The following is a 15,913-nucleotide window of genomic DNA, read 5'->3' on the forward strand; positions in this document are numbered from 1 at the left end:
GAGCGAGCACTGGCTTGAGATCAGGAAGCAAGAGGAGCATGTTAGCAATGTCAGACTGCAGCAGCCTATAAGGGACTAGCCCTCCACACTTTACATGATAAACATTTCAATCACAGCGTTCTATGGTACCCTAATAAAGGTTTCCCATAGTAAAAGCTCTGCAAAGTGTAATAAAGTACAGCGCAAGCATAGTAAAGCATAGGTAAGCATTGTAAAGAATGGCGAGGTATGGTAAAGCACATTAATAAACATTGTAAACTATGGTAAATGTATAGTATAACCATGGGAAAAGCATGGCAGAACTGCAAAAATACTGATGATTTAATATCTCCTGATGTGTAATTAGCTTCTGTTTAATATACAGTATGTGGAACGAATCAGAATATCTGGAAAATAATTACTATCTCTCTGCTTCTCATCGGAACATTTTAGTAAAAATACATTATTGGGAATGTGAACAGACATCTGCTGATTTGTCAAAAGCCATTTAAAACTGGTGTTAAAACAGGCACACAATTACCACCACCAGCATCATCCACAATCACAGTCAAATACTGTACAAGATTCACAGATGTTTGGATATTTCTTGAAGTAGTTATATTACTGAAATATATACAGCTGTGAGGAACCTCCCTGGATTACATCAGCCTGCCACCTTTGACATTTAAACATTAATATATTGATGACATGTTGATTAAAAACAACCCCTTAGTAAGGTATAACTGATAGCTTCAAACCGAGTTCATGTAAAACTAAAAAGTGGATTTTTATTTGTTTTTCCCAAATTGTGTTTTGGGTAAAAATTGTCTGAATGTTGTTATCTCTATCTCACAGCAGGTAAAAGCTACCTAAAAGTTTCCTCGTATTACAGGCCCCTACAAAATGACCAGCTTCTGTCTCTCCTCGTTACTCCAGTAGGGGACACTTTTTTTTTTTTTTTTTTTTTTTTACATTAACAGACCTAACACTCGCTGAGCTGAAACTCCACAGACTCAGTTTGAAACTCAAGTCAGCTGTGGTGAACTATGATAAGCACGCCTCGATACAGTAATCTCCAGACAGAAACTGCAAATGGAAGTTTAAAAGCGAGAGCCTTTACATTATTAAGTGTTGCATTATTACATTATCTTGTGTTTCATTTCATTTTGTGTCTTAGATTGGCTTTATTAACGGTTATATACATTAGATGTTAAGAAAGAAAAGCATCACAATTGATTTTAATGTGACAACATGTACAGGTAAGACTTTATAAAAGGTTTCAAGACCGCAAAATTCCCTTTATCAGGGGTAATAGGCCTGGAGAAGACATATTAACTGTGTTTCTTCATGCATTTCTAATTGTGAGTTTCGGTTTTATTAACTGGAAGAAATAACTTGCATGAAAGATCCCTCAGTAAATGAACTCCCTGAATCAGAGCTACAGCATCCCACCCTGCCCAAGGTCTCTGCTGATGCCGGTCCTGTAAAACACAGTGAGGTCAAGTGATTTGCTTTCTTTTGTACAGGCCTGCTTTCCTCCTCTTCATAGTTTGTTATCCTCCATCTGTATTACCCAGAAGATTTGATCGAGAGGGGCTTCCAGAAAGTGTGTGTGGTTCTGCAGTGGGTGAGGCACATTATATCCATCTGTTTTAGTGCTCATAGTATAAATGTAATTTACAGTAACCTGCCAGAAGAAGAAAAAAGCAATTGCGGTAATAGCGTCTGTATTTTAGCCACCGGTATTGACAATGCCAGTCTAGTTAGCAAACACCATTAATATGCCAAGGCATGCAACACTAGGTTTCCTGGCCTAGATAATGCATCTTGTTATTAAGGACTACATACACAGGATTTATTTTTTAATTAAACGTTTGGTCATTAAACTTTGAAAGAGAAAACAGGTTTAATGGAATCATGACACTATAAATATCATTAAACACACACACACACACACACACACATACATACATACATATATGTATATATTATGATTGCAGTTATTTCATCTATGTATCATGTAATCCATTAATAAGAAGAAACTTTCAAGTAATCAACCTGTCAATGTGACCTGTGATTTCACATTTGTTTCCCATTCTGAGTTGATGCAGTGCTGACACAGTGCTCGTTTGAAACGCCAGATTCAGTCACTCATTTCAAACATTTATACTTGCTTCGATGATTATTCACCCATTATTTTGATCTGCAAAGTGTCGGGTGCCGTGTTTTCAAAATCCGCCTCCCCTCGACTCTGCTCGCAAAGCGGTGTGTAGTTCGAACAAAGTTGTATTTACTGTATGAGTCACTGTTTGTGATATCTGAGAAGTTATAGAAGTTAACGCGTTATGGATTTCGTTAATATGCTTGTTTTATCCGGTAAAGGTCGAATGTGTCTAGCAATCCATCCTTTTCAAATGCTTTTTAGAAATTGTTAGATTCCTGTAAAATGCCATTTCATTCCATTCTGTTTCCGGGAAACTCGTGCATTCCTGTATGGCAGAAAACCGAGCAACCCAATTAAACAATCTGTCGTTACGGAGATAATTCGTGCCCCACCTTTGTTCCCAGCCTTTCAACTAAAGAGATCAGCCTGTCGAGCATTCCAAAGAAATCCGGGAACTGCATGCGACTCCCAGACAGAAGGGCTATAAAGTCTCCATATATGGTCCGGGAAGTCTGTACGTGCTCTCTGTAACACGCCAAGAAACCAAACACGCCATGACGCCAGTCTCCTGACGTTCTGTACTTGCCTGGAAGCCAAACAAGCCACTGCAGAAAGCGGCGAAGCGAGGCAAGCAGTTTTGTTTGGTGCTGGAGGTACATAGTATAGGCACCTTGTTTCACGCTAACCCCAAATGAAAGTTTTCTGTAGTTTTGTGCTTTTAGAAAACAGATATTGAAATATAGTAAGTCAGCATAATGAACATGTACTTGGTTTAAATCAAAACCATCGACTGCTATATTTATTATTTCAGCTTATTAAGTAACAAAATGATGTTCCATATTGTTTTGAAATACCGATGTGTTTATGTCAATATAACAAAATTACCATTTACATATGTTACCTCCTGCGCAAGTAATACAGACCTGGAAGGCCGTGTAGTACAGCACTAGTCCACGTTTACAGAGGGGCACAGAATGGTAAACTATAGAATAATGTGGTATACAGACCATTAATTCAGTTGCGTATAAAAGTGAAAATGATTGTGCAATACATGTGCTTTAGAGATGAGCAGGTAGTATAAGATGATTCTGACATTAACATGCAGGTTAACCCTGTGCTAAAGACCACTTGTTGCTGGTGACCACAAGGTCTATTTTAATTAACTTCTAATTGTATTTAATATATTGTATTAAGTGAAGTTCATAAGGGTGCAATAAATTGCCCTTGAGGAAAACAGAGGAATTTAATATAGAGCATTTAGATCCACCTCAGTTTATTCATATAGACTTTAAAAGAGTAGCTACCGTCAGAACAGATTCTGTTTATGCTGTGATAGTGATGTGTTCACTATAGTGAATCCAAATCCCATATTTAAAGTTGTAAAAAGAAATGCATAAATAATAATGTTTATACACAAATCTATAATATATATATATATATATATATATATATATATATATATATATATATATATATATATATTGACCATCATTGCAATAAGCAATCAATGCTTATTTATGTTTTCTTTGTTAAAACTTCACAAACAGGTCAACACTCTAAAAGTAGAAAAATAAACTATATCTTAAAATACATCTGGATAAATAATAGAGGACATGTTTTCATGGAAAACTCTGTAAATCTATACATTTAAACCACTTTCAAACAATGATGTCAATCACAGATCATTTACATTACAATGAATGTTGAGGTATGCCAGTACAGGACATGTATATTTAAACACCATATTCATTTGTGATATACACTAACAGACTATTGCTATTAAAACACAATACAGTACTTATTGTTTCAACAGCTGCACAATTACATTAAAAAGATCTAGCACCAGAAAATGGATATTGACAATTCATTAACTTATATGGCACTGCTCAGCATGCTGTTAATACCAGATCATAATGGTTTTCCGTTCATGAGTAGGATTTCCATGCTTTTAGCAACATTTCTGGAAGTAGTAAATACCGTTTTACTCTGTAAATATATATTTTTTAATATAACCCCTTGACCAAAGGCATGGATCATTGCCAAGAGTTGAAGATCTAGTCTTTGACTGTCCCAAGTAAGGGCCATTATAAAGCCAACAAAGTTGGAGAATTGAGAATATTTAATGCAGGGTCAGTCTTGTTGATCCCTCCTTTAGGATTCTCTCCGCAGTCAGGGAAAGAATCTAAATCTGGATAGGTAAATGCAAAGGCAGACAAATATGTGGTGCACATGGGGGTGGAAGTTACAGTTGGGGTGCTGAGGGGCTCCAGATCATTGGACACTGATTTGTAGAGGGTTTCCCAGTCTGCAACTCCAAAGGAACTAGACAAGTCTAAGTCTGGAACCGATCTGGCGGTCTCCACGGTGCTTGTCTCTGTGGTCGGAAGAAGCTCATCTAGGGGTTCCTCTTTTAAATCCAAGGAAGGCTCTAGATCTGAAACACTTACTTCAGCACTGGAGCAAAGCAAGAGGTTTGAATTCCCTGAAATGGGTGTTGTTGAAAAGATTGACATCTCCAGGTCTTGGAGAGTAGAATCACTTAGAGTGCTGCTTTGGACTTTGGAATCTTCATCTGCAGTGGCCATCTGAGGGAAGCCTGCAGGCTCATGGAAGAGAGCATCTATATCTTCTGTCATCTTGCAGGCAGGCTGATGAGCAGCCAGGATTAACTCCAGCTTTTCCTTCTCTTTTAGAAGGTTGGCAATTTCAGTTTGCAGGGCAGCCTTGTCATCTTCCAGATTATCAGTTTCCTGCAAACAAAAAGAGAAATGAAAATGAATTGACTGTTGAGCACCAAAAATAGGCAGCTAATATGTTCCACAATTATCTATCTAGATAGATAGATAGATAGATAGATAGATAGATAAACATTTAGAAATAATATTCATATACTTACAGCTTGCAGGGTATCAGTGAGTTCTTTCCTTCTGTTGCGGCATTTTGCTGCAGCCATTTTATTCCTCTCCCTCCTGATCCTTTTTTTCTCTTCGTCCTCCGGAGAAAGCTATTATATAAATAAATAAATAAATAAACAATATAACAATTCTGAATTCTAGTTCGCTTTCTTTTTTTTTTTTTTTTAAATCCCTCTCAATCTCTAAAGAGAGCGCCAGATCTCTCCCAGTTTCTCTCTGCAGTTATGCTATTAATAGTCTATTGTTGCAGACTCTTCATGACCTGAATTTAAAGTGGGTAGCTCAGCTAGGCGCACAGCCAATACTGGTCTCTATAGTGCGCTCTATGAATTGCTGCTCTGGCAGCAATACCTTTTTTTTTTTTTTTTTTTTTTTACTTGAATATAATATTTAGAAACTAGATTTTCTGCAGAAGATTACTAGACATCCTGGATCAAAATAATTACCTGTTCGATTTTCCCCCTTCTTCCAATGCTTTGCCCTCTGGCTCCAGCAATTTTGGAACTTGGGACCTTATAGGGGTGTGCTCTGCTCTGAACAGGGGGAGTGGAGGTGATGAGGGTAGGCTGGACCATCCACTGCACGTTTTGACTGGTTGAAATTGTACTAGCAGTGGGAACAAACGGAGAACTGGAGATACCAATATCCGTGCAAAAATCCTGCAAAAACAAAAGCATTCGTTATACTAGAAAAAAACAAACAAACAAACAAAAAAACAACCTTTGGTGTAACACATAGTTCCCCCTAATGTGTAAATCTGTTTTGCATCATAATAAATAATGTTTATTGATCATATTATTCTGCCCCCCCTTAAAATGAAGGTTTATAAATGGCTCTGACGTCCGTGTTTCTGCTGACGCAAAACACTGCCCAGGAGTCTCCCGAATGAAATCTTTTTTCTCAGTGAACCTCTGTTCAATCTGCAGTGCCTGCCTAGATACAAAAATAATTCGCCAGGTATCGTTTTGATTTGTATAGCATCTTAATGAGATAATCTAATAGAACTTCATATTCCTTCATTTGGATTGATTCAATTCAATAATACACAATAGCCTAAATGTATTTTGTAGTACGTCCATAAGATCAGTACAACGTATTTGCAAATGCGAAACTAATAATGCGCTATATTTATAACCTAATGTTAAAAAAAAAAATAGGTTGTAAATTATTTAAAATGCAGACACTTACGGCCAATAACATGTATATGATCTATTGCACAGGTAGTATTTCTTACCTGATGGGTATTCATGGGCGAGACCATGCTGCTGACAGAATCAGACGGAGAATGTTGATAGTACGGTAGGCTGTCTCCGCCAGGTGATGCGGTGCTGCATCGTGAAGAATCGCACTCGGTAAAGTTCTGAAACATTTCTGAACAAAACTGGGTGAAAAAAAAAATCTGTTCCGAAACTGGAAGCAAAAAGTCAGTTTTTGAGCTGCTGTGTCTTCTCTGCGCCGCGTGTAACTACCTCTTTCCAGGTTTACAATCTCCCTTACACTGCTGGATAGTCTGCTTGCGACTCCTTTTATACTGAGATTTTTATGAATGAAATCTGTGCAGCGATTAGGGCATACCACTTGTGAGGAGGGGAGAGGCTTTAGAAATGTGAAATAACACCCAGCGTTCTGAAACAGACGACAACACGTCAATAATTCACGCATTGAATTAAGGATCGTACAATAAATCTGTATATATACATTTTAATATCAAACCTAGATGTAAAAATCTGACAAAATCTGATGACTCCCCCAGGTGCCTGTATTGTAATGTACAGATATGGTCACGTGTGGGTGTTTTATAATACTGTATGTAGACTATATGTATCCATGCACATACTGTATGATTCAGGAGCAATTAAAAAAAAGTGAATTATAAAAAAAATCGTGATCGCCATGTTTAATGCAGCCAGATTCTATACAGTAAAGGGACATTTGGGAATGTGTGTTAAAATCCTTTCCTGTTTGGAAACACAGTACCTGCTGGTGTGCTGACGACCAACAGGTGTTGGGAACTGGGGCGCGTTCATTTATTGCTAGATTAAAGGTATGTAAAGCAACTGTAGTATAAGGACTGTGGTATAATATCCAGCTGAAACCAGGCGTGCTGACACCAATATTCCCAGTGTATATATATATATATATATATATATATATATATATATATATATATATATATATATATATATATATATATATATATATATATAGACTGATAATTAACCCATACTAGAAACCCGCAGACAACAAACTCATCAAACAAGCGCTGTAGAAAAACCTGACATAGAGTTTGATCCCTATGAAAAGGGAACAAAGGGTATGTCAAGAAGTGCTACCGTACAGCTTGTGTTTGTTCGCTCGGCACATAAATACTTAGATTTTAGATGTGTGCTTATCTATGCCCAGTCTTATCATGAGATGTATGAAAACACATTACCTTATTTAGAAAGTTGGGTTCCACAATTAATTAGCAGTACACTTACTGGAAAAGGCGTAATTGGACCCAAAAGAGAAGGTAGTTCTTGAAAAATTAACATTTTGTTTTTATTGCATTGGAAGGTGTAGATGTTCTCCTCCTGTTATATCCTTGTACCTGCATAAAATAAGAAAGTTTGGTAACCCGCTCCTATGCTGCCTGTGAGTATGCAATACCTGTTGGACACACGTCATCTAATGACAAGACAAAGTATAGGCTGTGTTTATACATGAGGAACCTAAGTAATTAATTTAAGAAATGCAGATTTTGTTTGCTTGTGTTTATTGTTTGAGGGGAACTATGGTGTGCACAGTGCATATAATACAGGACTGGCGCTTGTCATTTTCTCCAAAATAGAATTGTGAGGCCAGTTACGGTAATTTGGACTCTGGCTGAGAATAACCGGATTGTTCCTGCCTTTCCTTCAATCTGTTTGATTATCTCATCTCACGCGTGAGATAATGGCTTTCTTGATTAAGCTGTTCAGTTGATACCGCAAAGAATTCAGCTACATCACGTGTTACTCGCCAGCCATAAGGAGGGCGGGACTGTGACGCTATTACCCATACTTGGCATATCCTGTTCAGATGGGCTGGACTTAACTGGAAAGCTTCAACAAGGGTCCCTGGGAGTATGATCTTGTATTATTTAGTACAAATGACACATAATAGCGATGCAATTCAAGCAAATTATACAACACACTGCAGTTTATTTGGATCCATCGTTACGATGTCAAAACAAGATCAACAGCTCTTGAATAAATATAAAACAGCAGAGATATAAATAAGCGCCTCATCTTAATGAATAACATAACATACATGCAGTCATATTGTCAAATATGTCTTTAACATTCATGAGTGTATAAATCTAAACCCACAACCCATACCCATACCATCAGTGATGGTCTTTATACCATACAACTATTGGCTGGTTTCACTGACCACGATTAGCACTAATCTTGGGGCAATGTTACGGTAACATTGGGTAATCCAATTGTGTAAATACCTGTTCCTTTATGTTTTCTCTTCATTCTTTACTTTGTTAAGGTTCTACAAGTAAGCAATACCGCATGAGAGGGTGTACGATAGTTATGAATATCGGGACACCCTTGGCTGCGTTGTGAGGCAAGAGGCCGGTGTGTTATCGATCTTACAAAACGGGCAGATACATACAAACAACACGAGTATATGTTTTAATTTAAAAATATACGTTTTATTCATTATCATTCCACAAGGGAAAGTAGCCTTATGCCTGTAAGATACGGTACGTAAATGTATAGACATGTTTCCATCAGTACAGTAGCATGTCATTTTAATAGGTAGCACCTCCAGCTGTTTATGATCGTCTATTATTATTGCAGTTCGTTTGTGATGTTGTTTTCCCGGAACTAAATCGAGAAACTAATCGCGCAACAAGTTTACTGTTTATATAGACGTACAAACACCACATTCAATTACTCTAACGCTTTTTATTTACCTGCAGGAGTGAATACAAGTTGTATGTGAAATATAATCCTTCGTTAATGTGTGTATTGACTGTCTCGCATTATACGCTGTCAACAGAACAGATACTTTAAAAAGAAAAGTAAAAGTAGGCCAGTCCTTGCCTGTTTACTATCCTCGCCTCCACAGTTACTGTAACGTAACTGACACGGAAGGGGTGGGGCGTTTCTATGACGACTTACTGTTTTGCAGCAGAAACAAAGACAAGCAATACGAACTTAAACTGAAAACAAACACGGCCCATGGGAACTGCTGAAACGGCAATATTTTTCGTGTCATCAAAATAATATGAAAAAAAAAAAATACACCGAATAAGGAAACTAACTTGAGTAATACAAACTTATTAGGGATTAAATGATAAATCAATCTCACTATAACTAAATGTTGCAAAATAGCGTTATGTCGTATGTATTTATTTTTTTCAGCAATAGCTACTCTATTTTATAAATTCAAGGAGTATATTGTTATCCAAAAATAATAAAGATGTCTTTAAACATGCCAACGATCCATGAGATAACCAGTTAATAATGGTATACAAATTCATAGGGTAAAACTTATTTATTTAACCAAATGGGTTCAACGAGGACCAGTTTAAATGTAGGAGTGTAGGATCAGGGATGTGTGGAATAATGTTATGAATGGGTGTTCCCTATGGGGAGATCCTCTATTGGTGTGAACAAACACACAAGCATTCACGTTCACATTGGTGCGATCAGGGACACACCAGTAGGTACAGAACAAGGAATCGAGTTTCTTCCAAACCCCCTCTCTTACTGGGAAAGGAATGCTGACTTTCGGTGCATTTCTTAGGCATGTTGCTACAACGTAGTTACACTTTGTTTGATCTTAATTCTATGAGCTGTTTTGTGCCACCAGCAAAGCTGTTCTGTAATCAGCTATTAGAAGATCATATGGTAATGTTGTTAAGCAATTATTTTATTTACATATTTCTTTTCCTTTACAATTCCTGTGTTGTATATATTTTTCAGTCTACTCCTGTGCTCCCCAACGATTTATTAAATACTAAATTCAAGTAGATGAGTTTACCAATGTCAAACTGCATTGGTTTCATAAACAGCATTTGAAAAAAAAAAAAAAAAAGCTTAAAAAAAAAACTCCTTTTTTTTTTTAACCTTTGTGAATGGAGCCCAGGGTTTAATATTGTTTGTGCTGTACATTCATGTGTGTGTCTGAATTAGAAACATATATATTTTTTCTTACTGTATTTTTGTTTGCGGTTCACAAATAAAATAAATAAAAAATACGCCAAGAATCTGCTAACTGTTGTTGATCTAGTACCTCCTTTTTTTCAAGTGCTGTTCCTCCTTAATGTTTGTGTGTGGTATAGCAGCCTTGGAAGCCCTTCACAGGATGAATCCATATTAGGACATTTGCGTCATTGTCGGGTTTCCCTTTCTAGAATGGTCCATTCCTTGAGGGGTTCACAAAAAATATATACTTATTTAAAATATATATTAAACGCGTTACTGTATAAAGACCTATATTATTACATTATACAACATTGCTATGTAATACATGTACTAATATTTTGTTCGAATTTTCTTCTCTTTTTAAATTTTCCTAACTATTCAAGTTGCCACTCCCCCCCCCCATTTTTGACGTCTAATGTTCATTCATAAATTTCTGACAGAACCACAGTATAAAAAGGGTGTTGCACTGTCAAAGCCGACACAAGAGCGTGAGCTACCAAAGGGAACAGAGAGAGAGAGAGAGAAATAAATAAATAAGACAGCGTTGGAGTGATTACAAAGACCGAAATCATTACGAGAAGAACTTTGACAGCTGAATTTTTCAGTCATCGATTTTCCATCAGTTTTGAATCGAGTTTTCTTTCGGTGTCCAGCTGCCATGATGTACCAGGGCTTCGGCGCAGAATATGATTCTTCATCCCGCTGCAGTAGCGCCTCTCCGGCCGGTAACAACCTTCCGTATTATTCACCTCCTGATTCATATTCCAGCATAGGATCTCCTGCAAATAAAATGCAGGTGAGACATGCACTTATTATTATTATTATTATTATTATTATTATTATTATTATTATTATTATTATTATTATTATTATCCATACTCGTATTTTGTGCTGTACTGCATAAGGCATTTGTTGTTGAGACTTCTTATAGATTCAACTTCTGAAAATCTGATGTCATTGTTGTTTAAAGAAACGATACCGGTGTAGCATTTGTGTCATATTCTTTAGCATGAGGCATACAAAATGATTCTGTTTTTAAGTGTTTAATAATATCGGTATCGTACATTTACAAATTGAAAGTTCGTGCTGTTATTCTTATTTATTTATTTAGATATTGTGGATCATATAAAACAAATATATTTTACATAATGGATCGTTTCTGTGAACAAGGTAGTAGTTTGAGTCTTCTAGAGTAGACAACATGTTTGTACCGCGTCACCGAATAAGATCACAGAGAGTCGGCTGCAGGGTTGTGTGCAGCGGTTCACAGAGAAAGTGCTTTTCATTTGGAACAGTCTTACGTCATGACTGACATCATACTGTTATTTATAAATCGAATACAGTAATAATAGCACAGGGAGAGAATATCACATATACATAATGCTTGACTATATATTACTAAATACCTGGTAACACAACAAAATGCAAATTGATGTAAAAGAACAGTTCATGAAATATGTTTCAAAGTGCTAAGACGGTCATTTAAAAACAAGCTTTCTTTTTTGCTTTTCATAGGACTTCTCCGACATGTCTGTTTCAAGCGCCTCATTCATCCCAACTGTCACTGCGATCTCCACTAGCCCAGATCTGCAGTGGATGGTCCAGCCTACGACCCTCACCTCCTCAGTGGCTCCATCACACAACAGAGCACACCCTTATGGAGTTCCAGGTTCAAGCAGACAGTACTCCAGAGCAGGGACTGTCAGATCTTCAGGAAGCCGGGGACACAGCACTGGCAGAAAAGGGAAAATTGAACAGGTACATATATATTTTTTTCCCCAGTAGTCAGAATACAATAACATCCAGGACGTATACATTTATTTCCAAAATAATTCCAATAACATAGAGAACACACACACACACACACACACAAAACAGCGTTATAATGAAGCATGACAACCTCCTATTTTAAATTCAGGTGATGGAGAGTCTGCAACAGTTTTCTATTAATAGCATCACTGCAGAGAGACAGAGTGAGACCTGCATTCACTCCCCATAAAGGGATATTGATGATTGGTATAGTGATGCTGGGCAAACCCTAATAGAATTCCACTAAACTCTTTATCTCTTTGTATTTGTATAGCTTTCCCCTGAGGAAGAGGAGAAAAGGATGGTCCGTAGGGAGAGGAATAAAATGGCAGCAGCAAAATGCCGCAACAGACGGAGGGAACTCACTGATACCCTGCAAGCTGTAAGTATTCATTATTTCTGGATCCCTTTTAATACAAGAAATGTGCATGCAGTCGATTTGTTAACATGTTCGTTGCAGTAGCAGCTCACTCATGACCTTTCCCTTTGTCAACAGGAAACTGATAGCTTGGAGGATGACAAGTCCGCTTTGCAGACTGAAATTGCCAGCCTCATGAAAGAAAAAGAAAAACTGGAGTTCATTCTGGCAGCCCACAAACCTGCCTGCAAAATCCCTGAAGATTTGGACACCTTCTTCTCTGAGTCTAGTGTTTCTCTACAGCTGAGCAGTATTTGCAGTGCTCCCAGTTCTCAGATCCAAAACACAATTTCTGGGTCCTTCACCTCTAATGAGCATGTGGCTACCTCTTCCTCCAGCTTGTTCACCAGCTCTGTTTCAACAGCTTCCTCTTCCACAGTGAAGATGTCAGATTTAGACAGTTCCTTGGTCTTAAAAGAAGAGCCGTTTGATCTGTTTGCATCATTGAAAAAGACACCCATGGAAACGGCCAGATCTGTTCCAGAGATGGATTTATCCAGTTCCTTCTATGCAGCAGACTGGGAACCTCTCTACACATCTGTAGCATCTGACCTGGAGCCTCTGTGCACCCCAGTTGTGACCTGCACCCCATCTTGTTCCACATATACGTCTTCCTTTGTGTTCACCTACCCAGAAGCTGAATCCACCCCTAATTGTGTGGAGGCACACAGGAGAGGCAGTAGCAGCAATGGCCAGTCCTCAGACTCTCTGAGCTCTCCAACACTGCTAACCTTGTAAAGGACTTGAAAGAGTTAAATACTGAACTTCCAGATCACAATATTTATTACAATCAAGGATGTACAGTTCCTTGGGCTATGGCATGGAAAAAAAGTCTTATAATATATAAAGTATATAATAGTATTCACCTCTTCCAAATATGTAGCAAAATGCATGTGGTTTTATTTTAATAAATACTGCAAAAATTCTGTGAATGCTGTTTTATAGAGTATGTTGAACCATGTTACTTGAACTAAAACATTTACTATAATTTATATTCAATTTATTAGTGCTAGATATTTCAAAGCTGTATTATTTGTGCAGCTAACTTAAAGAACAACACCTTAATGCCACCAGTGAGTGTTAATAATATATATTATATATATATATCTATATATTATATATATAGTATATAATATATATATATATATATATATATATAATATATACTTAAAATTTTAATCCATCAGGTATCCAAATATTAACATTGACATGTAATCTCATAAATAGATGTATGACATTAAGGAACAGTTGCACAGACTTAGATTCATACTTTATTCAAAAATAACACTTTGTCAAAATACACCAATGTTTCTCACAAATCAATACCTTAATATGAATATAAAAATTTATGTTAATACAAAAACCATGGAACCTTCAAATAAATGCTGGTCTATTAAGAAAAAAAAAAAACATAAATCAATAAATAAATACATCGGCATTGCTATGATACGGTGAAATAAATACATACAAAGAGAAATGGCGTTCCCGTGTTTGCTATGCATTTAATAGTTTACATGTTCAGTGACTAACCTGTACTTACACACATGCAGTACAAAGAGGGAGACCCCAAATTAAATGTACGCTTGCAACACTCAGTCGTTAAAAAGACGAACTTCTAATAATACTCAACTGCTCTTAGGACCCCGCGGGTACCAACACACTAGTTACTGTTCCGTTTCTATGGTTTTCAGGAACGTCACACATGACGTCAATGCGTACTACCTTTTTTTGATAAACGTATAACCTTGCTACGCTGGCGCTATGACGTTTCATTTCCGTGTCCAAATATGGACATGTTTTTTGACTGCTGCTCGAAGTGGAAATTTCTGGAACCCTAAAACGTCAAGGCGCGCACTGTACGGTTTTTGTGACGTGACCTGGAAATGTGCGCCGTTTCTATGGTGATAAATGGTTGTTTTCGGCCGTTGCTATGTAAGAACGAGAGCTCTGCCAACGAGTCGAGTGGCGTTGCTGGAGACGACTGGAAAACTACCGATGAAATGAATTGAAAGGAAAAGTCCCATGTAATGAGGGTGCTGGCTAATGCAGGTCGGAATCAGTGAACGGGTCAGAATACACTTATGCAATGCATGCCGTTTAATGTGTGGCTCTTACAAGGAGAAACTAGGAAAATACAAGTTCAAGTGTACAGAACATTTGATACATTTTAATACGTATGCATCATAGATATCAAAACACGTGTTTATATTTTCTTAAAACAATTTTTAAAATGAAGGGACCGGCCTCGGTGTAAATTGCTTTGCTGTCCCTGGGGTTCATTATCACACGCCCCAAACTGTCACTGCGGCAGCTCAAGATTTTCAACTCACATCACAATGCATTCTGGTATGTTTTACCTGTCTCGTCGTGTACCTTTCACTTGCTTCTTTTCTTTAGGAGAAGCAGGACTACACTTACCAGAATGCATTGCGGTGTGAGTTAAAAACGCTGAAACTGCCCTTCCCGCCTATGGTAACCCTAGCTGTGCCAGGGTCGTGTGCTTAAAAGTGCAGTAGAACCCAATAATACGTTTTTGATGAAGCAAGTAGAGAGCAAATAAGTTGAAACCATGGATGAAAGTATTAAATATTCCCCAGAGGAATCATATTTTAGTTTTAATTTAAATAACTTGTATTTAATCATTTTTATTGAGCAGTGTGAAATTGGATTCATGTGTTATTTTGTCTTTGCTAGTCTAGGTAGTGGTAGTTACCACTTTTGAAAAAAAGTATTTGCCAAACAGAAACCTCAAAGGCTTGTTTCCCATTTCATTCACTTTTCCATATTCACAAACATTTGTGCCAATGAATGCATAGGACAGCAGCACTGCATCCCTGCTTATAACACACTAGCTGAAGTACCCAGCGTTGCCTTGGGAAATTCAATATTTCAATATTTCAGGCATGACAAATTGGGGAATGGTAGCCTTATGGTTTCCTGTAAGATACCTGTTTCAATGCAAAAAAAGTGTTCTTTTTAATTTTAATTTTTTTTTTTTTTATTGGTTTTGTCGGTTTCTTTAATTTGAGGTACACGGCTGCTGTAGTGATCCAGCAATGGGGTCACAATTTTGGATCCAAACACAGCCCTTGACTTTCCCCTGGATGAGAGAGGAGTCCATGCAAAGTTTGGCTGAACTGGTTCCTGCGGGGTCCGAATGCACAAAGGAACAGACAGACAAACTTTCTTCTTTATATATCAAGATGATTGGATTTGAGCAATTTCAACCTCAAGATATCCAAAACGCCAGAGGAATACTTCAGTGAATCTTGCTATCTTGACATAACGGTTTGAACAACAGCAAGCAATGAGTCTTTCATTATGGGATTTCACTTTCCATGTTTATGTATTTATTTATTTTATTGTTTTAATACTTTAAAGAGGCATGTTTTGTCCACCAGTGCACTCCAACTGGACAAACGACCTTGTTTTTGTTTTTTTT

The 15,913-nt window shown here is 37.3% G+C and overlaps 2 protein-coding genes and 1 long non-coding RNA gene across 6 annotated transcripts; 1 reads left to right on the plus strand and 2 right to left on the minus strand.

Moving 5' to 3' along the window:
- Nucleotides 1–1,200: 1,200 nt before the first annotated feature.
- Nucleotides 1,201–2,529, minus strand: LOC121324943. The gene is made up of 2 exons (XR_005951287.1): nucleotides 2,038–2,529; nucleotides 1,201–1,666 (listed from the first exon to the last, which is right to left on the minus strand). It is a non-coding gene; the product is annotated as an uncharacterized LOC121324943 (long non-coding RNA).
- Nucleotides 2,530–3,674: 1,145 nt separating this feature from the next.
- On the minus strand, nucleotides 3,675–9,142 carry LOC121324394 (proto-oncogene c-Fos-like). 3 transcript variants are annotated; one of them, XM_041266183.1, is made up of 6 exons: nucleotides 9,008–9,142; nucleotides 7,539–7,648; nucleotides 6,293–6,684; nucleotides 5,505–5,717; nucleotides 5,040–5,147; nucleotides 3,675–4,893 (listed from the first exon to the last, which is right to left on the minus strand). In XM_041266183.1, exons 3-6 carry the CDS (start codon nucleotides 6,425–6,427, stop codon nucleotides 4,228–4,230), a joined length of 1,122 nt encoding a protein of 373 aa, XP_041122117.1. In that variant the 5' UTR covers nucleotides 6,428–6,684; nucleotides 7,539–7,648; nucleotides 9,008–9,142; the 3' UTR covers nucleotides 3,675–4,227. The 3 variants fall into 3 exon arrangements, with proteins under 3 accessions (XP_041122117.1, XP_041122116.1, XP_041122118.1); XM_041266182.1 differs by having other exon boundaries at nucleotides 7,493–7,648; XM_041266184.1 differs by lacking the exons at nucleotides 7,539–7,648; nucleotides 9,008–9,142 and having other exon boundaries at nucleotides 6,293–6,838.
- Nucleotides 9,143–10,710: 1,568 nt separating this feature from the next.
- On the plus strand, nucleotides 10,711–13,237 carry LOC121324393 (proto-oncogene c-Fos-like). Of its 2 annotated transcripts, none has more exons than XM_041266181.1 (4): nucleotides 10,711–10,969; nucleotides 11,760–12,002; nucleotides 12,328–12,435; nucleotides 12,550–13,237. In XM_041266181.1, the coding sequence occupies exons 1-4, from the start codon at nucleotides 10,931–10,933 to the stop codon at nucleotides 13,207–13,209; spliced, it is 1,050 nt and encodes a 349-aa protein (XP_041122115.1). In that variant the 5' UTR covers nucleotides 10,711–10,930; the 3' UTR covers nucleotides 13,210–13,237. The 2 variants fall into 2 exon arrangements, with proteins under 2 accessions (XP_041122115.1, XP_041122113.1); XM_041266179.1 differs by having other exon boundaries at nucleotides 10,713–11,040.
- The last annotated feature ends 2,676 nt before the right edge of the window (nucleotides 13,238–15,913 follow it).

This window comes from Polyodon spathula, chromosome 12 (genome assembly GCF_017654505.1).
Source record: "Polyodon spathula isolate WHYD16114869_AA chromosome 12, ASM1765450v1, whole genome shotgun sequence".
Classification (NCBI taxonomy): Eukaryota; Metazoa; Chordata; class Actinopteri; order Acipenseriformes; family Polyodontidae; genus Polyodon; species Polyodon spathula.

Bases quoted from the DNA above. Each gene is read 5' to 3' on its own strand.
- LOC121324394 (XM_041266183.1), bottom strand. From the start codon at position 6,427: ATGTTTCAGAACTTTACCGAGTGCGATTCTTCACGATGCAGCACCGCA. The intron at 5,718-6,292 runs GTAAGAAATACT...TTGTTTTTGCAG, and splicing joins CGCCCATGAATACCCATCAG to GATTTTTGCACGGATATTGG. The intron at 5,148-5,504 runs GTAATTATTTTG...TTTATATAATAG, and splicing joins GAAGGGGGAAAATCGAACAG to CTTTCTCCGGAGGACGAAGA.
- LOC121324393 (XM_041266179.1), top strand. From the start codon at position 10,903: ATGATGTACCAGGGCTTCGGCGCAGAATATGATTCTTCATCCCGCTGC. The intron at 11,041-11,759 runs GTGAGACATGCA...TGCTTTTCATAG, and splicing joins CTCCTGCAAATAAAATGCAG to GACTTCTCCGACATGTCTGT. The intron at 12,003-12,327 runs GTACATATATAT...GTATTTGTATAG, and splicing joins GAAAAGGGAAAATTGAACAG to CTTTCCCCTGAGGAAGAGGA.